We start from the raw sequence: 26,999 nt of genomic DNA, 5'->3' as shown, positions 1-26,999 counted from the left end.
ATGGCTGGGTCAAATGGTATTTCTAGTTCTAGATCCCTGAGGAATCGCCACACTGACTTCCACAGTGGTTGAACTAGTTTACAGTCCCACCAACAGTGTAAAAGTGTTCCTATTTCTCCACATCCTCTCCAGCACCTGTTGTTTCCTGACTTTTTAATGATTGCCATTCTAACTGGTATCAGATGGTATCTCATTGTGGTTTTGCTTTGCATTTCTCTGATGGCCAGTGATGATGAGCATTTTTTCATGTGTCTTTTGGCTGCATAAATGTCTTCTTTTGAGAAGTGTCAGTTCATATCCTTCGCCCACTTTTTGATGGGGTTGTTTTTTTCTTGTAAAATTCTTTGAGTTCATTGTAGATTCTAGATATTAGCCCTTTGTCAGATGAGTAGGTTACGAAAATTTTCTCCCATTTTGAAGGTTGCCTGTTCACTCTGCTGGTAGTTTCTTTTGCTGTGCAGAAGCTCTTTAGTTTAATTAGATCCCATTTGTCAATTTTGGCTTTTGTTGCCATTGCTTTTGGTGTTTTAGACATGAAGTCCTTGCTCATGCCTATGTCCTGAATGGTACTGCCTAGGTTTTCTTCTAGGGTATTTATGGTTTTAGGTCTAACGTTTAAGTATTTAATCCATCTTGAATTAATTTTTGTATAAGGTGTAAGGAAGGGATCCAGTTTCAGCTTTCTACATTTGGCTAGCCAGTTTTCCCACCACCATTTATTAAATAGGGAATCCTTTCCCCATTGCTTGTTTTTCTCAGGTTTGTCAAAGATCAGATAGTTGTAGATATGCAGCGTTATTTCTGAGGGCTCTGTTCTGTTCCATTGATCTATATCTCTGTTTTGGCACCAGTACCATGCTGTTTTGGTTACTGTAGCCTTGTAGTATAGTTTGAAGTCAGGTAGTGTGATGCCTCCAGCTTTGTTCTTTTAATGAAGGATTGACTTGGCAATGCGGGCTCTTTTTTGGTTCCATATGAACTTTAAAGTAGTTTTTTCCGATTCTGTGAAGAAAGTCATTGGTAGCTTGATGGGGATGGCATTGAATCTGTAAATTACCTTGGGAAGGATGGCCATTTTCACGATATTGATTCTTCCTACCCATGAGCATGGAATGTTCTTCCATTTGTTTGTATCCTCTTCTATTTCCTGGAGCAGTGGTTTGTAGTTCTCCTTGAAGAGGTCCTTCACATCCCTTGTAAGTTGGATTCCCAGGTATTTTATTCTCTTTGAAGCAATTGTGAATGGGAGTTCACTCATTATTTGGCTCTTTGTTTGTCTGTTATTAGTGTATAAGAATGCTTGTGATTTTTGTACATTGATTTTGTATCCTCAGACTTTGCTGAAGTTGCTTATCAGCTTAAGGAGATTTTGGGCTGAGACAATGGGGTTTTCTAGATAAACAATCATGTCGTCTGCAAACAGGGACAATTTGACTTCCTCTTTTCCTAATTGAATACCCTTGATTTCCTTCTCCTGCCTTATTGTCCTGGCCAGAACTTTCAACACTATGTTGAATAGGAGTGGTGAGAGAGGGCATCCCTGTCTTGTGCCAGTTTTCAAAGGGAATGCTTCCAGTTTTTGCCCATTCAGTATGATATTGGCTGTGGGTTTGTCATAGATAGCTCTTATTATTTTGAGATACGTCCCATCAATACCTAATTTCTTGAGAGTTTTTAGCATGAAGAGTTGTTGAATTTTGTCAAAGGCCTTTTCTGCATCTATTGAGAAAATCATGTGGTTTTTGTCTTTGGTTCTGTTTATATGCTGGATTACATTTATTGATTTGCATATATTGAACCAGCCTTGCATCCCAGGGATGAAGCCCACTTGATCATGGTGGATAAGCTTTTTGATGTGCTGCTGGATTCTGTTTGCCAGTATTTTATTGAGGATTTTTGCATCAATGTTCATCAAGGATATTGGTCTAAAATTCTCTTTTTTGGTTGTGTCTCTGCCTGGCTTTGGTATCAGGATGATGCTGGCCTCATAAAATGAGTTAGGGAGGATTCCCTCTTTTTCTATTGATTGGAATAGTTTCAGAAGGAATGGTACCAGTTCCTCCTTGTACCTCTGCTAGAATTCGGCTGTGAACCCATCTGGTCCTGGACTTTTTTTGGTTGGTAAGCTATTGATTATTGCCACAATTTCAGCTCCTGTTATTGGTCTATTCAGAGATTCAACTTCTTCCTGGTTTAGTCTTGGGAGGGTGTATGCGTTGAGGAATTTATCCATTTCTTCTAGATTTTATAGTTTATTTGCGTAGAGGTGTTTGTAGTATTCTCTGATGGTAGTTTGTATTTCTGTGGGATCAGTGGTGATATCCCCTTTATCATTTTTTATTGCATCTATTTGATTCTTCTCTCTTTTTTTCTTTATTAATCTTGCTAGTGGTCTATCAATTTTGTTGATCCTTTCAAAAAACCAGCTCCTGGATTCATTTATTTTTTGAAGGGTTTTTTGTGTCTCTATTGCCTTCAGTTCTCCTCTGATTTTAGTTATTTCTTGCCTTCTGCTAGCTTTTGAATGTGTTTGCTCTTCCTTTTCTAGTTCTTTTAATTGTGATGTTAGGGTGTCAATTTTGGATCTTTCCTGCTTTCTCTTGTGGGCATTTAGTGCTATAAATTTCCCTCTACACACTGCTTTGAATGCATCCCAGAGATTCTGGTATGTTGCGTCTTGGTTCTCGTTGGTTTCAAAGAACATCTTTATTTCTGCCTTCATTTCGTTATGTACCCAGTAGTCATTCAGGAGCAGGTTGTTCAGTTTCCATGTAGTTGAGCGGTTTTGAGTGAGATTCTTAATCCTGAGTTCTAGCTTGATTGCACTGTGATCTGAGAGATAGTTTGTTATAATTTCTGTTCTTTTACATTTACTGAGGAGAGCTTTACTTCCAAGTATGTGGTCAATTTTGGAATAGGTGTGGTGTGGTGCTGAAAAAAATGTATATTCTGTTGATTTGGGGTGGAGAGTTCTGTAGATGTCTATTAGGTCCGCTTGGTGCAGAGCTGAGTTCAATTCCTGGGTATCCTTGTTGACTTTCTGTCTCATTGATCTGTCTAATGTTGACAGTGGGGTGTTAAAGTCTCCCATTATTAATGTGTGGGAGTCTAAGTCTCTTTGTAGGTCACTCAGGACTTGCTTTATGAATCTGGGTGCTCCTGTATTGGGTGCATATATATTTAGGATAGTTAGCTCTTCTTGTTGAATTAATCCCTTTACCATTATGTAATGGCCTTCTTTGTCTCTTTTGATCTTTGTTGGTTTAAAGTCTGTTTTATCAGAGACTAGGATTGCAACCCCTGCCTTTTTTTCTTTTCCATTTGCTTGGTAGATCTTCCTCCATCCTTTTATTTTGAGCCTATGTGTGTCTCTGCACGTGAGATGGGTTTCCTGAATACAGCACACTGATGGGTCTTGAGTCTTTATCCAGTTTGCCAGTCTGTGTCTTTTAATTGGAGCATTTAGTCCATTTACATTTATAGTTAATATTGTTATGTGTGAATTTGATCCTGTCATTATGATGTTAGCTGGTTGTTTTGCTCATTAGTTGATGCAGTCTCTTCCTAGTCTCGATGGTCTTTACATTTTGGCATGATTTTGCAGTGGCTGGTACCGGTTGTGCCTTTCCACGTTTAGTGCTTCCTTCAGAAGCTCTTTTAGGGCAGGCCTGGTGGTGACAAAATCTCTCAGCATTTACTTGTCTGTAAAGTATTTTATTTCTCCTTCACTTATGAAGCTTAGTTTGGCTGGATATGAAATTCTGGGTTGAAAATTCTTTTCTTTAAGAATGTTGAATATTGGCCCCCACTCTCTTCTGGCTTGTAGGGTTTCTGCCGAGAGATCTGCCGTTAGTCTGATGGGCTTCCCTTTGAGGGTAATCCGACCTTTCTCTCTGGCTGCCCTTAACATTTTTTCCTTCATTTCAACTTTGGTGAATCTGACAATTATGTGTCTTGGAGTTGCTCTTCTCGAGGAGTATCTTTGTGACATTCTCTGTATTTCCTGAATCTGAATGTTGGCCTGCCTTGCTAGACTGGGGAAGTTCTCCTGGATAATATCCTGCAGAGTGTTTTCCAACTTGGTTCCATTCTCCCCATCACTTTCATGTACACCAATCAGACGTAGATTTGGTCTTTTCACATAGTCCCACATTTCTTGGAGGCTTTGCTCAATTCTTTTTATTCTTTTTTCTCTAAACTTCCCTTCTCGCTTCATTTCATTCATTTCATCTTCCATGGCTGATACCCTTTCTTCCATTTGATCGCATTGGCTCCTGAGGCTTCTGCATTCTTCACATAGTTCTTGAGCCTTGGTTTTCCACTCCATCAGCTCCTTTAAGCACTTCTCTGTATTGGTTATTCTAGTTATACATTCTTCTAAATTTTTTTCAAAGTTTTCAACTTCTTTGCCTTTGGTTTGAATATCCTCCCGTAGCTCGGAGTAGTTTCATCGTCTGAAGGCTTCTTCTCTCAGCTCGTCAAAGTCATTCTCCGTCCAGCTTTGTTCCATTGCTGGTGAGGAACTGCATTCCTTTGGAGGAGGAGAGGCACTCTGCTTTTTAGAGTTTCCAGTTTTTCTGCTGTTTTTTCCCCATCTTTGTGGTTTTATCTACTTTTGGTCTTTGATGATGGTGATGTACAGATGGGTTTTTGGAGTGGATGTCCTTTCTGTTCGTTTTCCTTCTAACAGACAGGACCCTCAGCTGCAGGTCTGTTGGAGTACCCGGCCGGCCGTGTGAGGTGTCAGTCTGCCCCTGCTGTTGGGTGCCTCCCAGTTAGGCTGCTCAGGGCTCAGGGGTCAGGGACCCACTTGAGGAGGCAGTCTGCCCATTCTCAGATCTCCAGCTGCGTGCTGGGAGAACCACTGCTCTCCTCAAAGCTGTCAGACAGGGACATTTAAGTCTGCAGAGGTTACTGCTGTCTTTTTGTTTGTCTGTGCCCTGCCCCCAGAGGTGGAGTCTACAGAGGCAGGCAGGCCTCCTTGAGCTGTGGTGGGCTCCACCCAGTTCAAGCTGCTTTGTTTACCTAAGCGAGCCTGGGCAATGGCGGGCGCCCCTCCCCCAGCCTCACTGCCGCCTTGCTGTTTGATCTCGGACTGCTGTGCTAGCAATCAGCGAGACTCCGTGGGCGTAGGACCCTCTGAGCCAGGTGCGGGCTATAATCTCCTGGTGCACCGTTTCCTAAGCCCGTCGGAAAAGCACAGTATTCGGGTGGGAGTGGCCCGATTTTCCGGGTGCCGTTTGTCACCCCTGGAAAGGGAACTCCCTGACCCCTTGCGCTTCCCGAGTGAGGCAATGCCTCACCCCTGCTTCAGCTGGCACACGGTGCGCTCACCCACTGACCTGTGCCCACTTTCTGGCACTCCCTAGTGAGATGAACACAGTACCTCAGATGGAAATGCAGAAATCACCCGTCTTCTGCGTCGCTCACGTTGGGAGCTGTAGACCGGAGCTGTTCCTATTCGACCACCTTGGCTCCTCCCCCAAGACTTGGGTTTCTTAAGCTTGGAGTTCCTCTCCTATAATGCAACCCAGTGTATGTACATGTGTTATCTGGCCCTTTTCATGTCACTCTAAGGTAATTAAGGTTCAGAGAGCCAGTGCAAAAATGTTGATACCTCAGCTACTCTGTTACTGTGAGTACTAACTGTCCTTCATCTCTGATGCAAGGTCATATTTTCTAACAGGATCCATGCAACTGGCAGGCCAACTTGTTGGTTTGAAAACATGGTAAGTTCCGGTTCCAAGATGACCAAATAGGAATAGCTCCAGTCTACAGCTCCCAGTGTGAGTGACACAGAAGACGGGTGATTCCTGCATTTCCTACTAAGGTACTGCGTTCATCTCACTGGGACTTACTGGACAGTGGGTGTAGCCCACAGAGTGTGAGCCAAAGCAAGGCAGGGCATTGCCTCATCCAGGAAGTGCAAGGGGTTGGGGAATTCCCTTTCCTAGCCAAGCGAAGCAGTGACAGACAGTACATGGGAAACTGAGACACTCCCGCCCTAATGCTGCGCTTTTCCAATGGTCTTGGCAAACCGCACACCAGGAGATTATATCCCGCGCCTGGCTCACCAGGTCCCATGCCCACAGAGCCTTGCTCACTGCTAGCACAGCAGTCCAAAATCGAACTGTGAGGCAGCAACGAGGCTGGGGGAGGGGCATCTGCCATTGCAGAGGCTTGCCTAGGTAAACAAAGCAGCTGGGAAGCTTGAACTGGGTGGAGCACACCGCACCTCAACAAGGCCTGCCTGCCTCTGTAAACTCCACCTCTGGGGGCAGGGAATAGCTGAACAAAAGGCAGCAGAAACTTCTGCAGGCTTAAACATCCCTGTCTGATGATTTGAAGAGAGCAGTGGTTCTCCCAGCGTGGAGTCTGAGATCTGAGAACGGACAGACTGCATCCTCAAATGGGTCCCTGACCCCTGAGTAGCCTAACTGGGAGACATCTCCCAGTAGGGCTGACTGACACCTCATACAGCTGGGTGCCCCTCTAAGATGAAGCTTCCAGAGGAAGGATCAGGCAGCAACATTTACTATTCTGCAAATTCGCTGTTCTGCAGCCTCCACTGGTGCTACCCAGGTAAACAGGGTCTGGAGTGGACCTCCGCCAAACTCCAACAGACCTGCAGCTGAGGGTCCTGACGGTTAGAAGGAAAACTAGCAAACAGAAAAGAATAACATCAACAAAAAGGACATCCACACCAAAACCCCATCTGTAGGTCACCATTATCAAACACCAAAGGTAGATAAAACCACAAAGATGGGGAGAAACCAGAGCAGAAAAGCTGAAAATTCTAAAAATCAGACCACCTCTTCTCCTCCAAAGGATCGCAGCTCCTTGCCAGCAGCAGAACAAAGCTGGACAGAGAATGACTTTGACGAACTGACAGAAGTAGGCTTCAGAAGATCGGTAATAACAAACTTCTCTGAGCTAAAGGAGGATGTTCAAACCCAGCATAAGGAAGCTAAAAACCTGGAAAAAAATTAGACGAACGGCTAACTAGAATAACTAGCGTAGAGAAGACCTTAAATGACCTGACGGGGCTGAAAACCGTGGCACAAGAACTACGTGACGCATGCACAAGCTTCAGTAGCCGATTTGATCAAGTGGAATAAAGGGGATCAGGGACTGACGATCAAATGAATGAAATGAAGCGAGAAGAGAAGTTGAGAGAAAAAAGAGTGAAAGAAACAAACGAAGCCTCCAAGAAATATGGTAATATGTGAAAAGACCAAATCTACGTCTGATTGGTGTACCTGAAAGTGACGGGGAGATGGAACCAAGTTGGAAAACACTCTTCAGGATATCCAGGAGAACTTCCCCAAACTAGTGAGGCAGGCCAACATTCAAATTCAGGAAATACAGAGAATACCACAAAGATACTCCTCGAGAAGAGCAACCCCAAGACGCATAATTGTTAGATTCACCAAGGTTGAAATGAAGGAATATGTTAAGGGCAGCCAGAGAGAAAGGTCAGGTTACCCACAAAGGGAAGCCCATCAGACTAACAGCTGATCTCTCAGCAGAAACTCTACAAGCCAGAAGAGAGTGGGGGCCAATATTCAACATTCTCAAAGAAAAGAATTTTCAACCCAGAATTTCATATCCAGCCAAACTAAGCTTCATAAGTGAAGGAGAAATAAAAGCCTTTACAGACAAGCAAATGTTGAGAGAGTTTGTCACCACCAGGCCTGCCTTACAAGATATCCTGTAGGAAGCACTAAACATGGAAAGGAACAACCGGTACCAGCCACTGCAAAAACATGCCAAATTGTAAAGACCATCGATGCTAGGAAGAAACTGCATCAACTAACGAGCAAAATAACCAGCTAATATCATAATTACAGGATCAAATTCACACATAACAATATTAACCTTAAATGTAAATGGGCGGAGGAGCCAAGATGGCCGAATAGGAACAGCTCCGGTCTACAGCTCCCAGCGCGAGCGATGCAGAAGACGGGTGATTTCTGCATTTCCATCTGAGGTACTGTGTTCATCTCACTAGGGAGTGCCAGACAGTGGGCGCAGGTCAGTGGGTGAGTGCACCGTGCGCCAGCCGAAGCAGGGGCGAGGCATTGCCTCACTCGGGAAGTGCAAGGGGTCAGGGAGTTCCCCTTCTAGGGGTGACAGACGGCACCTGGAAAATCAGGCCACTCCGACCCGAATACTGTGCTTTTCCGACGGGCTTAGGAAACGGTGCCCCAGGAGAGTATAGCCCGCACCTGGCTCAGAGGGTCCTACGCCCACGGAGTCTCGCTGATTGCTAGCACAGCAGTCTGAGATCAAACAGCAAGTCGGCAGCCAGGCTGGGGGAGGGGCGCCCGCCATTGCCCAGGCTCGCTTAGGTAAACAAAGCAGCCTGGAAGCTTGAACTGGGTGGAGCCGACCACAGCTCAAGGAGGCCTGCCTGCCTCTGTAGGCTCCACCTCTGGGGGCAGGACACAGACAAACAAAAAGACAGCAGTAACCTCTGCAGACTTAAATGTCCCTGTCTGACAGCTGTGAGGAGAGCAGTGGTTCTCCCAGCACGCAGCTGGAGATCTGAGAACGGGCTGACTGCCTCCTCAAGTGGGTCCCTGACCCCTGACCCCCGAGCAGCCTAACTGGGAGGCACCCCCCAGCAGGGGCAGACTGACACCTCACACGGCCGGCCAGGTACTCCAACAGACCTGCAGCTGAGGGTTCTGTCTGTTAGAAGGAAAACTAACAGAAAGGACATCCACACCAAAAACCCATCTGTACATCACCATCATCAAAGACCAAAAGTAGATAAAACCACAAAGATGGGGAAAAAACAGAGCAGAAAAACTGGAAACTCTAAAAACCAGAGTACCTCTCCTCCTCCAAAGGAACGCAGTTCCTCACCAGCAACGGAACAAAGCTGGACGGAGAATGACTTTGACGAGCTGAGAGAAGAAGGCTTCAGACGATCAAATTACTCCGAGCTACGGGAGGATATTCAAACCAAAGGCAAAGAAGTTGAAAACTTTGAAAAAAATTTAGAAGAATGTATAACTAGAATAACCAATACAGAGAAGTGCTTAAAGGAGCTGATGGAGCTGAAAACCAAGGCTCGAGAACTACGTGAAGAATGCAGAAGCCTCAGGAGCCGATGCGATCAAATGGAAGAAAGGGTATCAGCCCTGGAAGATGAAATGAATGAAATGAAGCGAGAAGGGAAGTTTAGAGAAAAAAGAATAAAAAGAAACGAGCAAAGCCTCCAAGAAATGTGGGACTATGTGAAAAGACCAAATCTACGTCTGATTGGTGTACCTGAAAGTGACGGGGAGAATGGAACCAAGTTGGAAAACACTCTGCAGGATATTATCCAGGAGAACTTCCCCAATCTAGCAAGGCAGGCCAACATTCAGATTCAGGAAATACAGAGAACGCCACAAAGATACTCCTCGAGAAGAGCAACTCCAAGACACATAATTGTCAGATTCACCAAAGTTGAAATGAAGGAAAAAATGTTAAGGGCAGCCAGAGAGAAAGGTCGGGTTACCATCAAAGGGAAGCCCATCAGACTAACAGCGGATCTCTCGGCAGAAACCCTACAAGCCAGAAGAGAGTGGGGGCCAATATTCAACCTTCTTAAAGAAAAGAATTTTCAACCCAGAATTTCATATCCTGCCAAACTAAGCTTCATAAGTGAAGGAGAAATAAAATACTTTACAGACAAGCAAATGCTGAGAGATTTTGTCACCACCAGGCCTTCCCTAAAAGATCTCCTGAAGGAAGCGCTAAACATGGAAAGGCACAACCGGTACCAGCCACTGCAAAATCATACCGAAATGTAAAGAACATCGAGACTAGGAAGAGACTGCATCAACTAACGAGCAAAATATCCAGCTAACATCATAATGACAGGATCAAATTCACATATAACAATATTAACTTTAAATGTAAATGGACTAAATGCTCCAATTAAAAGACACAGACTGGCAAACTGGATAAAGACTCAAGACCCATCAGTGTGCTGTATTCAGGAAACCCATCTCACGTGCAGAGACACACATAGGCTCAAAATAAAAGGATGGAGGAAGATCTACCAAGCAAATGGAAAAGAAAAAAAGGCAGGGGTTGCAATCCTAGTCTCTGATAAAACAGACTTTAAACCAACAAAGATCAAAAGAGACAAAGAAGGCCATTACATAATGGTAAAGGGATTAATTCAACAAGAAGAGCTAACTATCCTAAATATATATGCACCCAATACAGGAGCACCCAGATTCATAAAGCAAGTCCTGAGTGACCTACAAAGAGACTTAGACTCCCACACATTAATAATGGGAGACTTTAACACCCCACTATCAACATTAGACAGATCAACGAGACAGAAAGTCAACAAGGATACCCAGGAATTGAACTCAGCTCTGCACCAAGCGGACCTAATAGACATCTACAGAACTCTCCACCCCAAATCAACAGAATATACATTTTTTTCAGCACCACACCACACCTATTCCAAAATTGACCATATACTTGGAAGTAAAGCTCTCCTCAATAAATGTAAAAGAACAGAAATTGTAACAAACTGTCTCTCAGATCACAGTGCAATCAAGCTAGAACTCAGGATTAAGAATCTCACTCAAAACCGCTCGACTGCATGGAAACTGAACAACCTGCTCCTGAATGACTACTGGGTACATAACGAAATGAAGACAGAAATAAAGATGTTCTTTGAAACCAACGAGAACCAAGACACAACATACCAGAATCTCTGGGATGCATTCAAAGCAGTGTGTAGAGGGAAATTTATAGCACTAAATGCCCACAAGAGAAAGCAGGAAAGATCCAAAATTGACACCCTAACATCACAATTAAAAGAACTAGAAAAGCAAGAGCAAACACATTCAAAAGCTAGCAGAAGGCAAGAAATAACTAAAATCAGAGCAGAACTGAAGGAAATAGAGACACAAAAAACCCTTCAAAAAATAAATGAATCCAGGAGCTGGTTTTTTGAAAGGATCAACAAAATTGATAGACCGCTAGCAAGATTAATAAAGAAAAAAAGAGAGAAGAATCAAATAGATGCAATAAAAAATGATAAAGGGGATATCACCACCGATCCCACAGAAATACAAACTACCATCAGAGAATATTACAAACACCTCTATGCAAATAAACTAGAAAATCTGGAAGAAATGGATAAATTCCTCAACACATACACCCTCCCAAGACTAAACCAGGAAGAAGTCGAATCTCTGAATAGACCAATAACAGGAGCTGAAATTGTGGCAATAATCAATAGCTTACCAACCAAAAAAAGTCCAGGACCAGATGGGTTCACAGCCGAATTCTACCAGAGGTACAAGGAGGAGCTGGTACCATTCCTTCTGAAACTATTCCAATCAATAGAAAAAGAGGGAATCCTCCCTAACTCATTTTATGAGGCCAGCATCATCCTGATACCAAAGCCTGGCAGAGACACAACAAAAAAAGAGAATTTTAGACCAATATCCTTGATGAACATTGATGCAAAAATCCTCAATAAAATACTGGCAAACAGAATCCAGCAGCACATCAAAAAGCTTATCCACCATGATCAAGTGGGCTTCATCCCTGGGATGCAAGGCTGGTTCAATATACGCAAATCAATAAATGTAATCCAGCATATAAACAGAACGAAAGACAAAAACCACATGATTATCTCAATAGATGCAGAAAAGGCCTTTGACAAAATTCAACAACCCTTCATGCTAAAAACTCTCAATAAATTAGGAATTGATGGGACGTATCTCAAAATAATAAGAGCTATTTATGACAAACCCACAGCCAATATCATACTGAATGGGCAAAAACTGGAAGCATTCCCTTTGAAAACTGGCACAAGACAGGGATGCCCTCTCTCACCACTTCTATTCAACATAGTGTTGGAAGTTCTGGCCAGGGCAATTAGGCAGGAGAAGGAAATCAAGGGTATTCAATTAGGAAAAGAGGAAGTCAAATTGTCCCTGTTTGCAGATGACATGATAGTATATCTAGAAAACCCCATTGTCTCAGCCCAAAATCTCCTTAAGCTGATAAGCAACTTCAGCAAAGTCTCAGGATACAAAATCAATGTGCAAAAATCACAAGCATTCTTATACATCAATAACAGACAAACAGAGAGCCAAATCATGAGTGAACTCCCATTCACAATTGCTTCAAAGAGAATAAAATACCTAGGAATCCAACTTACAAGGGATGTGAAAGACCTCTTCAAGGAGAACTACAAACCACTGCTCAAGGAAATAAAAGAGGATACAAACAAATGGAAGAACATTCCATGCTCATGGGTAGGAAGAATCAATATCATGAAAATGGCCATCCTTCCCAAGGTAATTTACAGATTCAATGCCATCCCCATCAAGCTACCAATGACTTTCTTCACAGAATTGGAAAAAACTACTCTAAAGTTCATATGGAACCAAAAAAGAGCCCGCATCGCCAAGTCAATTCTAAGCCAAAAGAACAAAGCTGGAGGCATCACACTACCTGACTTCAAACTATACTACAAGGCTACAGTAACTAAAACAGCATGGTACTGGTACCAAAACAGAGATATAGATCAATGGAACAGAACAGAGCCGTCAGAAATAATGCCACATATCTACAAGTATCTGATCTTTGACAAACCTGACAAAAACAAGAAATGGGGAAAGGATTCCCTATTTAATAAATGGTGCTGGGAAAACTGGCTAGCCATATGTAGAAAGCTGAAACTGGATCCCTTCCTTACACCTTATACAAAAATCAATTCAAGATGGATTAAAGACTTAAATGTTAGACCTAAAACCATAAAAACCCCAGAAGAAAACCTAGGCATTACCATTCAGGACATAGGCATGGGCAAGGACTTCATGTCTAAAACACCAAAAGCAATGGCAACAAAAGCCAAAATTGACAAATGGGATCCAATTAAACTCAAGAGCTTCTGCACAGCAAAAGAAACTACCATCAGAGTGAACAGGCAACCTACAAAATGGGAGGAAATTTTTGCAACCTACTCATCTGACAAAGGGCTAATATCCAGAATCTACAATGAACTCCAACAAATTTACAAGAAAAAAACAAACAACCCCATCAAAAAGTGGGCGAAGGACATGAACAGACACTTCTCAAAAGAAGACATTTATGCAGCCAAAAGACACATGAAAAAATGCTCACCATCACTGGCCATCAGAGAAATGCAAATCAAAACCACAATAAGATACCATCTCACACCAGTTAGAATGGCAATCATTAAAAAGTCAGGAAACAACAGGTGCTGGAGAGGATGTGGAGAAATAGGAACACTTTTACACTGTTGGTGGGACTGTAAACTAGTTCAACCCTTGTGGAAGTCAGTGTGGCGATTCCTCAGGGATCTAGAACTACAAATTCCATTCAACCCAGCCATCCCATTACTGGGTATATACCCAAAGGACTATAAATCATGCTGCTATAAAGACACATGCACACGTATGTTTATTGCGGCATTATTCACAATAGCAAAGACTTGGAACCAACCCAAATGTCCAACAACGATAGACTGGATTAAGAAAATGTGGCACATATACACCATGGAATACTATGCAGCCATAAAAAAGGATGAGTTCACGTCCTTTGTAGGGACATGGATGAAATTGGAAATCATCATTCTCAGTAAACTATCGCAAGAACAAAAAACCAAACACCGCATATTCTCACTCATAGGTGGGAATTGAACAATGAGAACACATGGACACAGGAAGGGGAACATTACACTCTGGGGACTGTTGTGGGGTGGGGGGAGGGTGGAGGGATAGCATTGGGAGATATACCTAATGCAAGATGACGAGTTGGTGGGTGCAGCGCACCAGCATGGCACATGTATACATATGTAACTTACCTGCACATTGGGCACATGTACCATAAAACCTAAAGTATAATAATAATAATAATAATAATAAAAGAAAAAAAAAAAAAAAAAAGAAACATTAAAAAAAAAAAAAGACAATGGAGAACATAATCATATCCTTGCAGATAATGAAAAACTGACAGAAAGATGCAAAAAAAAAAAAAAAAAAAAAAAAATGTAAATGGGCTAAATGCTCCAATTAAAAGACACAGACTGGCAAATTGGATAAAGTCAAGACCCATCAGTGTGCTGTATTCAGGAGACCCATATCATGTGCAGAGACACACATAGGCTCAAAATAAAGGGATGGAGGAAGATCTACCAAGCAAATGGAAAACAAAAAAAAGGAGGGGTTGCAATCCTAGTCTCTGATAAAACAGACTTTAAACCAACAAAGATCAAAAGAGACAAAGAAGGGCATTACATAATGGTAAAGGGATCAATTCAACAAGAAGAGCTAACTATCCTAAATACATATGCACCCAGTACAGGAGCACCCAGATTCATAAAGCAAGTCCTTAGAGACCTACAAAGAACTTAGACCCCCACACAATAATAATGGGAGACTTGAACACCCCACCGTCAATATTAGACAGATCAATGAGACAGAAAGTTAACAAGGATATCCAGGACCTGAACACAGCTCTGCACCAAGCAAATCTAATAGACATCTACAGAACTCTCCATCCCAGATCAACAGAATATACATTCTTCTCAGCATCACATCACACTTATTCCACAATTGACCACATGGTTGGAAGTAAAGCACTCCTCAGCAAATGTAAAAGAACAGAAATTATAACAAACAGTCTCTCAGACCACAGTGCAATCAAATTAGAACTCAGGATTAAGAAACTCACTCAAAACTGCTCAACTACATGGAGACTAAACAACCTGCTCCTGAATAACTACTGGGTACATAACGAAATGAAGGCAGAAATAAAGATGTTGTTTGAAACCAATGAGAACAAAGACACAACATACCAGAATCTCTGGGACACATTTAAAGCAGTGTGTAGAGGGAAATTTATAGCACTAAATGCCCACAAGAGAAAGCAACAGAGATCTAAAATCAACACCCTAACATCACAATTAAAAGAACTAGAGAAGCAAGAACAAATACATTCACAAGCAAGCAGAAGGCAAGAAATAACTAAGATCAGAGCAGAACTGAAGGAGATAGAGACACAAAAAAACCCTTCAAAAAATCAATGAATACAGGAGCTGGTTTTTTGAAAAGATCAACAAAATAGAGTGCTAGCAAGACTAATAAAGAAGAAAAGACAGGAGAATCAAATAGATGCAAAAAAAATGATAAAAGGATATCACCACCGATCCCACAGAGATACAAACTACCATCATAGAATACTATAAACACCTCTACACAAATAAACTAGAAAATCTAGAAGAAATGGATAAATTCCTGGACACATACACCCTCCCAAGACTAAACCAGGAAGAAGCTGAATCTCTGACTTGTCCAATAACAGGCTCTGAAATTGAAGCAATAATTAACAGCTTACCAACTAAAAAAACTCCAGGACCAGACAGATTCACAGCCGAATTCTACCAGAGGTACAAAGAGGAGCCGGTACCATTCCTTCTGAAACTATTCCAATCAATAGAAAAGGAGGGAATCCTCCCTAACTCATTTTATCAGGCCAGCATCATCCTGATACCAAAGCCTGGCAGAGACACAACAGAAAAAGAGAATTTTAGACCAATATCCCTGATGAACATCAATGCAAAAATCCTCAATAAAATACTGGCAAACCGAACCCAGCAGCACATCAAAAAGATTATCCACGACAATCAAGTCAGCTTCATCCCTGGGATACAAGGCTGGTTCAGCATATACAAATCAATAACCGTAATCCATCATATAAACAGAACCAAAGACAAAAACCACATGATTATCTCAATAGATGCAGAAAAGGCCTTTGACAAAATTCAACAGCACTTCATGCTAAAAACTCTGAATAAACTAGGTATTGATGGGACATATCTCAAAATAATAAAAGCTATTTATGACAAACCCACAGCCAATATCATACTGAATGGGCAAAAACTGGAAGCATTCCCTTTGAAAGCTCACACAAGACAGGGATGCCCTCTCTCACCACTCCTATTCAACATAGTGTTGGAAGTTCTGGCCAGGGCAATAAGGCAGGAGAAGGAAATAAAGGGTATTCAATTAGAAAAAGAGGAAGTCAAATTGTTCCTGTTTGCAAATGACATGATTGTATATTTAGAAAACCCCATTGTCTCAGCTCAAAATCTCCTTAAGCTGATATGCAACTTCAACAAAGTCTCAGGATACAAAATCAATGTGCAAAAATCACAAGCATTCCTATACACCAATAACAGACAAACAGAGAGCCAAATCATGAGTGAACTCCCATTCACAATTGCTTCAAAGAGAATAAAATACCTAGGAATCCAACTTACAAGGGATCTGAAGGACCTCTTCAAGAAGAACTACAAACCACTGCTCAACGAAATAAAAGAGGACACAAACAAATGGAAAAACATTCCATGTTCATGGATAGGAAGAATCAATATTGTGAAAATGGCCATACTGCCCAAAGTAATTTATAGATTCAATGCCATCCCCATCAAGCTACCGATGACTTTCTTCACAAAATTGGAAAAACTACTTTAAAGTTCATATGGAACCAAAAAAGAGCCCGCATTGCCAAGACAACCCTAAGCCAAAAGAACAAAGCTGGAGGCATCACACTACCTGACTTCAAAGAATACTACAGGTCTACAGTAACCAAAACAGCATGGTACTGGTACTAAAACAGAGATATAGACCAATGGAACAGAACAGAGCCCTGAGAAATAATACCACACATCTACAACTATCTGATCTTTGACAAACCTGACAAAAACAAGAAATGGAGAAAGGATTCCCTATCATAATAAATGGTGCTGGGAAAACTGGCTAGCCATATGTAGAAAGCTGAAACTGGATCCCTTCCTTACAACTTATACAACAATTAATTCAAGATGGATTAAAGACTTAAATGTTAGACCTAAAACCATAAAAACCCTAGAAGAAAACCTAGGCAATAACATTCAGGACATAGGCATGGGCAAGGACTTCATGTCTAAAACACCAAAAGCAATGGCAACAAAAGCCAAAATTGACAAATGGAATCTAATTAAACTAAAGAGCTTCTGCACAGCAAAAGAAACTACCATCAGAGTGAACAGGCAACCTACAGAATGGGAGAAAATTTTTGCAGTCTACCCATCTGACAAAGGGCTAATATCTGGAATCTACAAGGAATTTAAACAAATTTACAAGAAAAAGTCAAACAATCCCATCAAAAAGTGGGCGAAGGATATTAACAGACACTTCTCAAAAGAAGACATCTATGCAGCCAACAGAGACATGAAAAAATGCTTATCATCACTGGCCATCAGAGAAATGCAAATCAAAACCACAATGAGATACCATCTCACACCAGTTAGAATGGCGATCATTAAAAAGTCAGGAAACAACAGGTCTTGGAGAGGATGTGGAGTAATAAGAATGCTTTTACACTGTTGGTGGGAATGTAAACTAGTTCAACCATTGTGGAAGACAGTGTGGCGATTCCTCAAGGATCTAGAACTAGAAATACCATTTGACCCAGCCATCCCATTACTGGGCATATACCCAAAGGATTATAAATCATGCTGCTATAAAGACACATGCACACGTATGTTTACTGCGGCACTATTCACAATAGCAAAGACTTGGAACCAAGCCAAATGTCCATCAATGATAGACTGGATTAAGAAAATGTGGCACATATACACCATGGAATACTATGCAGCCATAAAAAAGGATGAGGTTCATGTCCTTTCTAGGGATATGGATGAAGCTGGAAACCATCATTTTGAGCAAACTATGGCAAGGACAGTAAACCTAGTTTAAAAAAATTATTTGTAATATACTTTGAAGTGCATCAGAAGTGCATCAGAACATAAGGATGGATTAATGGATAGATGGAAGATAAATAAATGGAAAGAGAAAAACAAACAATGAAAAAAATGGTATAAATATCAGATTCTTCACGCTTTTTTTTTTTTTTTTTTTTTTTGGATGGAATCTCTGTTACCCAGGCTAGAGTGCAGTGGCGCGATCTTGGCTCACTGCAACCTTCGCCTCCCAAGTTCAAATGATTCTTGTGCCTCAGCCTCCCAAGTAGCTGGGATTACAGGCATGCATCACCACACCCAGCCAATTTTTTTGTATTTTTAAGAGAGACGGGGTTTCACCATGTTGGCCAGGCTGGCCTCAAACTCTGGGCCTCAAGTGATCTGCCCGCCTCAGCCTCCCATAGTACTGGAATTAGGAGCCCGAGCCGTGGATCCCAGCTCACCATTTCTAAAGGTGAATTCACATATTTTGCTTTCAGACTCCTTCCTTGGTTCCAATCCCATTGAATGGAAGCACCAACCACCTAGTTATCTTTAACAAAAATTTGTGCCACCTTTACTACTGTTTCTTCCACAAACCTCCATATCTAGTAAATCAACTCTGTTGCTGTTACTAGTTAAATATTTCACAAATACATCTAGTTTTCTTCATCCCTACTGCTACCATCATAGTTTATGCTGACAATGCCTCTCAAGTAATTACTCAGAAAGTTTGTATCCCTGCCTCTAATTTGACTCTTTCCAATCCATTCTCCACATTGTTGCCAGGGCAATTTTTCCAAAAAGCAATCATGTCACTTCTCTGAAAAGCCTTAATGACTACTCATTGCACCAAGGATGAAATTCTGATGATACACAAGACCATGCATGAAATGATCCTTACTCACAGCTCTGGCTTCACCTCTGAACACTAAAGTCTTAGGGTCCTATGAGTCATACCATGTTCCCTAGACTCTTTGCCTTTTTACATATCATTTCGTCTGAAATGCACTTACCTATCCCTGCTTTCCTCTCTCTTCCAACCCTTCACCTGACTAATGCTTATACACGCTAGGCCTCAGATTACCCAAAACTTTCTCCAGGGAGCTTTCCCCAACATCAGGCCCCACTAGGATTCAGTTAGATGGGTTGTGCTTTCCTCAATCATAACATCATCTTACACACTTAGATTTTAACTACGTATTTACTTCTTTGTCTCCTCCACAAAACTGTAAGCAACTTGAGCCATAACAGGTAACTTACTATTTTATACCCAGGTTCTTAAACATAGTAAATGTTCTATAAATATTTGCTGTCAGATAAATTAATCAATGAATGAATAAACAAATGCCATCTCTGCCAAACAAGAGCATAAGTCCCGCATGGCAAAATCTGAATCTGATAAATTTGCAATCATCATATAATATGCGCTAAAAAACAAGGTTTTGGGGTTTTTTTTATTTCAGGTAGGTCAAAATAAATCTTAAACTTTAAAGAACATTATGTACAATAGACAAGTATACTCATAACGTTGAGAAAGGGATCTCAAGAGTAACACAATTCAAGCCCCTGCCTTTAAACAAATAAAAGATAATCCCTCAGCTGTAATCAAGTATTTATAAATTACTGTCAGCAATATTATTAAAAATAACATGAAAAATTACAAAATTAGATGTACAGAACCCCAAATAAGATATTAAAATAAAAATTGACTTAATATACCTGAATTCATTAATATGCTAGTGTAGAAAAAGAAGAAACTCTGAGAAATGTGAATATCCCACAGAATTAGAATGCTGAAATCTACTTGAGTTTAGAGCTTTCATAATTTTAAAATATTTGAAGCCATCACTTTATAATAAAAAAATTGCCTTTGACAAATTGTTTTGCACATTCTATGGGAGAGAAATTCATACAAGCAAGTTTGCCCAGCTATAAAGATGATTTCCATATCCTAACAATTTTAGCATATACTAACATAAATCTGCTTTAAATATATTGCATCATTCTGTATATTTTCTTTATAGCTTAATATCAACCATCAAAATCACTAGTGTCAACACCTCCTTTAAAAACACTCATTCATGCATCATTCAAGGAAAATATTTTTAAAGCATATATATTTTGACATGTATTTTCAAACTGACAAGAACTCAGCAGTTAAAAAGATTTATATTTTTCAGAGTAATAAAGTAGCAGAAAAGATAAAACTAGTCTGATAGAATTTCATTATATAATAGCTCTGAGAGTCAGTATCCTATCAATAGAAATCAGTCACTTTTATTCTCTTCTGAAAAATTATGTAAGGTGACTTGCAAAATAACTGTGGTTAGTGAAAATATTTTCAAAACAATATAATGCCAGTCATTAAAATTCACAGCTGGTGTCTATTTCTCAGAGTTTTCTCAATTTTCTCCTTTGCAATTCTTGAACCCAAGTCTCCTAGACCTTTAACATACCATTAAAGAATATTGTTTAAATGTTTGTTGCTAAAATATTTAAACATATTCTATCAAAAATAGTATTTGATGAAAAGTGAAACTTTCCCCAATATGCAATTAGATTAGTTTTTAAAACTTTATGTTTTCTACTAAGACAGTTAACCCATAATTTACATTTATGTGAAAAACTGCATTATCTCATCATAATCTGGCTTTTGATAGCTAAAGCCCCTTTTTCATTTAAAGTAAAAATTGTACAGATATTACAAGGTGAAAGCAGACAGAAATTATTTTGCATTGCCAATGCTTCTGTAACATGTAGTTAAACTAAACTGACTTCACTGAATAATATCTGTTCCACGAATGATGGTTAAAAAAAATTCAGCTCATGCCTGTAATCCCAGAACTTTGGGAGGCCAAGGAGGGCAGATCACTTGAGGCCAGGAGTTTGAAACCAGCCTGGCCAACGTGGTGAAACCCTGTCTCTAGTAAAAATACAGAAATTAGCCAGGTGTGGTGGCACATGCCTGTAATCGGTTCGGAGGGTGAGTCACGAGAAGCATTTGAACTTGGGAGGAGGAGGCTGCAGTGAGCTCAGATCACACCACTGCACTCCAGCCTGGGTGACATACCAAGACTCTGTCTCAAAAAAAAAATAAAAAAATAAAACTCAGGTAAAACTGTGATTATGTATCAAATTAAGTTTTTAGTAGTATATTTCTTTCCAGTAAACTATTCTATCATCTATAATCAGAGAATGTGAACCAATAATTCTATTAAGTATTGCCATTTATTTATAGATAGATGGATAAGTAGATAAATAATAATTAGTCATCTCTTGAGTTATTCAGGACATGTTTTGCATTCTTTAGTACTTAATTTAATAATTTTACCATTCTCATTGGAATGTTAAATAAAAGCAGGATATTCCATTAAAAGGTTATGTTCCAAGAGCTATGTAATGAATAGTCTCTTGAGAATTAAATTTTAAAAACAATTACTTTTATTAACTACGTAGAAACTTTTCGGTATCACTACTTAAAGGTGACTTAAAGATGGTATGTATAAGTATATTCAAGACAAAAACAAGTTTTCTACATTAGAAATAGTATTTAATTTACTAATTATTTTTATAAACAATAGACATATTTATTTGGCCTCAATATTCTTCTAAAACATCAAAAATTTCTGTTTTATTACTAGGTTATTTAAACTCATATAAAGTCAAAGTATAAACAATTAGTGCAAACACAATTATTCTAATGAATTAAGAGTTACGGAATTCTGAAAATTCATTACACAAAACGTTCACCTTCAGAGTAGATAATTATGTACACACTGTTCAAACAGAGCAGCTTGTTGGTATAAAGACCTCCTCTCATGGTGGGATAAGGAGAGTAATGAGAGCAACTTGTTGACATAGAAGACCCCCCTTATGGTTGTCTAAGGAATGGACTCAGTGTTCACCAAGAAGCACCTCTAAACCTTAAGACATAAGGAAATACTAATGATGTGCCAGAAAATATGAGACTGTTTTATATTATATGTGTTTATAAACGTGTCTCTGTATGTAACTGTTTATGTTAAATATGAAATGCAAAAAGTAGCAAACTAGAACTGTTATACATTTTCCTAATTAAAACATGATTAAATTCTATATTTCAGTTTTTAATTGGATCCATTTTGATATAGTGGTTTTCTTGTTTGTTTGTTTGTTTGTTTTTGAGAGTCTCACTCTGTTGCCCAGGCTGGAGTGCAGTGGGGCGATCTCAGTTCACTGCAGCCACAACCTCTCGGGCTCAAGTGATCCTCCCTCCTCAGCCTCCCAAGTAGCTGGGACTACAGGTGCACACCACCATACCTGGCTAATTTTTGTGTTTTTCTGTTTTTGTTTTGTAGAGATGGGGTTTTACCATGTTGCCCAGGCTGGTTGTTTTTGTTTGTTTGTTTGTTTGTTTTCTGGTAGACTCTCCCTCTGGGGCCCAGGCTGGAGTGCAGTAGCATGGTCTCGGCTCATTGAAACCTTGCCTCCCAGGTTCAAGTGATTCTCTTCCCTCAGACTCTCGAGTGGCTGGGACTACAGGCATGTGCCATCACATCTGGCTAATTTTACATTTTTAGTAGAGATGGGTTTTTGCCGTGTTGGTCAGGCTAGTCTTGAACTCCTGGCCTCAAGTGATCCACCCACCTTGGCCTCCCAAAGTGCTGGGATTACAGACATGAGCCACCATGCCCAGCCTAATAAGCATTTTAACCCAAATGGGCTTCAGTAGTCCTTTGTTTTTTTCAAAACTGCATGCAAATAAATGGCTTGTTACTATCAAGATTTATAATGCAATACAGTGTATAATAAAATAAGTTACAATTATACATGGTTTTTCATTTCACATTATTCTTAACTGTGTAATGTTGAAAAAGAAGCATATTAGATTACTCTCATAAATACTGGTTTTTCCACCATAACATCCTTCCTTGTTTTTTCAAAACCATTTATCATAAGGAAAAGTAGAATAACAAATATTAAAATATATAGCAAATGTTTCAATTTTGCCCCTGTTTGTTATTAAACCAGCAAATGCTGGGTTTCTGCCCTTATTTCTCCCTTCTCTTATCAATAAATGCATTATTTAATGTTAAAGGTAAGGCAATAAGAGTCATGTAAAAGCCAGTGCCATACCAACTAGTTAATAACATCAAACTAATAAGACCACAGACCAACTTGCTTTTTTGACATCACTTCCAAATCTCTTTGGGCTAAATTTTCAGTCAGCATGTAAGAATTAATCATAGCAATCCCATTACCTTAATGAGTATTCTATGTTTAACTCTCTATGCACCCAACATAAGGCCTTCGCAGTTTATACATAGTTTATCTTTCAAATTTTATTAAAAAATCTAAATTCTTTATAAAGCCTAAACATATTTACATAATGTATATATACACATATATATTTATATATTAATTCATACACACACACACACACACACACACTCTCTATCAGTTCTCTACATAGCTAAGAAGTTGAGTTACAGTCATTAAAAGGATTATCCAAAATAAGTGACCGCATAGCAATATCTTGGACGGGGTTTGAACGAACTATATATTTAACAGAGCGTGTCAAATGTGAGGACTCCCATTCTTGAGACTATATGTATTACCTAAATGAAACTATTTGAAGCCTGAATACTGCATTCAATAATACAGGCCTGGGAAGGAAGCATTTTTTTTTTCTTCCTGAAGTGAATTTGATGCTTCTGAAAGACTGACAGATTTGGACGAGAAAGTATAGCTCTAAACTAAATTAAGTATTCACAGAACAAACACTGCAGCTGCAAGAGCAATTCAAATTTCCTATCACCAATGTTTCAATCCTCTTTTAAAAGAACAATTTCTGAGGTCAGAGGTTACTCCCATTTTCACGGCTATTCAGCCCCTGGGTAATGTAGCTGCCATGGGTGCCATTAAATAGTGGCAATTGCGATAATGGATATATCTGCAAAGCAGCAAGTCACTTTATAAAGGCTCCAACTATTATAAAAATCGTAATTTTACAATTCCACAAATTATTTCTGTAACATTTTGTCTAAAACTGGCTTGCATTACTCAAATACTAAATATGTATTTTTAAAATATTAATTACATGTTTCATTCCAAAAGTTTCAAAGGAGACTTAAAATAAATTTAAAATGAAAATATATATCATCAAATAAACCATGAGCAATGGCCCAGCCACCTGGACTTACAGTAAATCCCAAGCAGTCTCTGACGCATATGTGTGTCCATGAGTCTGTGCACATATACATCTGTTTCACAAACAGAAGGAAAACACCTCTTCCCTTCAAACCTCCTCTGCTAATTACTAGTAAAAAAATCTAATTATTCTTATATATAAGGAAACTTGAACATATTCTGAAATAAATGTGTAATAATTTATTCATAAGCAATGAAACAACATTACCTCAAAATAAAAATATCAAATATTCAAAAGAAAAATACTAAAGGTGGTAGTCTTGAAGAGAAGTAGTAAAACACTATAGGGAAAGAATTTCATAAAACATAAATCTAGATTTCCAAAAATGCTATAATTTTTGTACAGTTGTTTGTTAATGGAAAATAAGTTTTAAAAGAAAATCATTTATATCCTATATTGTTTCACTACATTAGTGAAGTATAAAAATCAGTTTTGTATGACTCTGCATCTGAGAGAGCATTATCTTATTCACAGAAAAATAACATATACGAATACACATATAGTTTGTGTAATTCTGTCAGTTATAATAGCCTACTGAAGTACTTAAATTGATCCTGATTTTCTGTGATGACCATTGAATGCTTTGAAATGGTAAGATAGCCTCATTTTGTGCTTCAAAAATATTGAAAAATATTTAAATACAAATGTAACCAAAACATTATTCACAAATTCAAGGGAAAACACAGATGGCTTCTCTTTTTAATTCCCAAAATGTATTGTATCTCAAATTGGAAAATAAAAGGAAAATAAAACCTCTCCAAATTAAGACTTAAGGCTTTAAATTATTATCCATATAATTTTTTTTACTTTATTTCAACATATAAATAAAACAATAATAATTATTTTTCATTTCAGAAGCTGATTCTTTAATAATTTAATGACTTGAATATACATAGGAATGCAAGGGTTTTTTCAGTGAATAAAAGAAGACACATAGGCCAAAAGGAAAGCTACTTTTCAAGTTTTAACTGATCAACAATTACTTGATGAGATATAATATTACAGATATAAATTACTCAAATCCTAGGGCATTTTAGAATAATTTGAAATAGTAGAAGGTAAGCCTCTTTAATTGTAGTCAGAGAGCAATTTAATATTTAAATTTTACAGAAAACCAAATTGGATCAGTTTTTTGTTGTCGTATTTTCTTTTATATTTTATGTACTTTATTTGTACTCTGGGGAGGGTGGTATGGTTAGCTGAGCTTAAAATGCAATACAAACAGTATACCAATAGCTTGAGACCTCTAGTGTAAATCACAAGATAGGTCCCCATTTAAATCCCAGACCAATTAATAGCAAAGCAAGATTCATTCATTCTATTTTAGTATTTTGATAATTCTTATTTCCAAAGAGTTTCTTGAAACTATAATTTTAATTTCATCCTGACACCTTTTTTCAAAAAATTCATACTTCATTATACGGTCCTTGCACAATTGCACCACCTAGTGTTTACTCAATAATTCCACAAATTTAATAAAGTTTTCTCAGCATTTAAAACAAAACAAAAACCCCTATCATCACCACCATGATACCACCATACTACATCAACCATCTAAACTTTGTTATCTTTAACTTATAAAAGTTTAACTTTGTTTGACTTATAAAAGACTTATCAACTATTAAGTTTGGGATATATTAAAATTTTAGATTTTAATTATAGTCTATTTAAAATATTCTAAGTGTACACTGAAATACATATTTCAAATGTGTTCAAACTGATTCTCTATTATTTCAAAAAGACTCACTTTTAAAAATCTAGAATGTATTTCAATGTCAAAATTAATAGACAAAAATGAGAATGGTAGGTGGCCTACCATTTTCATGGGCAAAAGCAATAATGGTATATATCTCCTCTTCTCTCTACTCCTTTGGCTTCCTGAGGACAACAGAGTAGTAGGCAGAGTAGGCTCTTTTTCCTGTTCTTCACTCAGAATCATATTTTAAAAGCTGTGTATAAGGAAAGGTATGTTACTATTAGTTTCCTCAATAGTTATTAGATTTTTTAAAATTAATGTTCCTGTTACAGTGTTGAGCAATAACTTCTTTAAATGTGCATCTGTGAATGATAAATTACCATATTATATGAAATTTAAAATATTAACCTGACATTTATTTAATAATGTACCTGATTATTACAAATCATTATTGCAGTTCTACATTTTAATCAGGCATAAGTGATAAACTATTCATGTGAATTACTAGAATCAACATTGACTTTACATAGTTAAAACTAAGAATTCATAAAGTAAGCTAGAGGGAGAAAAAGAGGAACTCAGGCAGAACAGAAAGGTACTCTAAGGCCTTTCCAACGACTTTATGATCCATTATCTACACTTGGGAGAGCCAATCCTATTCCTTTTCTAGCAGCAGGGTGCCACGGCCATGGATTACAGAATTCCCTGGCTGGTAAGTATACCAGTTCTCCAACTTGCCAACCTCCAGTGTTGAAAGCCAGGAGAGAGCCAAATACAGTTTGGCTTAGAGTAGTAGTCCTAAGTGTTAAAGTGTGTGAGTAGAATGTGTGTGTGTGTTTGCGCACGTGTGTGTGTGTGTGTGTGTGTGTGTGAGAGAGAGAGAGAGAGAGAGACAGCGAGAGAGAGAGGAGGGAGAGAAAGAGAAAGAAAAAAAGGGACAGATAAATGAAAATGGAGGGCTTCAATCCAAATTGAAAACTAGTCCAGGCTTCCCATTTAAACTGCAAAGGTATGCAATCAAATCTTCTTTGGATAGTGTCTATTACCCTTTGTTCTCCAGCATCAGGCTTCTATAATGATGCATTTTCTTATCCACCCTGTGATAATCTACCCGAACATTTTATGTTTCACCTTCTGTCTAGTCGAGGTATGATTTATATAATTTGTTTCTCTAAAGCAGGGTATAAAAAAACAATCCAAGTGATTTCCTTGGTGCCATGATGTCAAGTAGAGCTCAGATCCACCTAGAAACATTCAAGTGTTCATGGACCATGGTGTATTCTCTAGAGGCTGAAGGTACACAAGAATATGACACCTCCTTGGCAAAA

At 39.0% G+C, this 26,999-nt stretch overlaps 1 protein-coding gene across 21 annotated transcripts in view; it reads right to left on the bottom strand.

The window, feature by feature from the left end:
* The window catches only part of WDPCP (WD repeat containing planar cell polarity effector), a 720,444-nt gene that overhangs the window by 400,253 nt on the left and 293,192 nt on the right, over window positions 1-26,999 (bottom strand). For 6 of the 21 annotated variants that reach the window (XR_010136176.1, XR_008522112.2, XM_054547461.2 and 3 more), the window contains exon 1: window positions 25,792-25,970. The exons of 12 other annotated variants lie outside the window; for them this stretch is intronic. Coding sequence is in view for 3 of the 9 variants with exons in the window: in XM_054547449.2 (XP_054403424.1) it covers window positions 25,792-25,914 (123 nt within the window). In the remaining 6 variants the exon portion in view is untranslated. Of the gene's footprint in view, window positions 1-25,791; window positions 25,972-26,999 lie in introns of those variants that run through there. 3 more of the 21 variants (XR_008522111.2, XM_054547450.2, XR_008522113.2) reach the window with 2 other exon arrangements.

The sequence above is a fragment of the Pongo abelii genome, chromosome 12 (assembly GCF_028885655.2).
Source record: "Pongo abelii isolate AG06213 chromosome 12, NHGRI_mPonAbe1-v2.0_pri, whole genome shotgun sequence".
Classification (NCBI taxonomy): Eukaryota; Metazoa; Chordata; class Mammalia; order Primates; family Hominidae; genus Pongo; species Pongo abelii.
The sequence above is the reverse complement of the archived record's forward strand: the minus strand, read 5'-3'. Positions and strand labels throughout refer to the sequence as shown.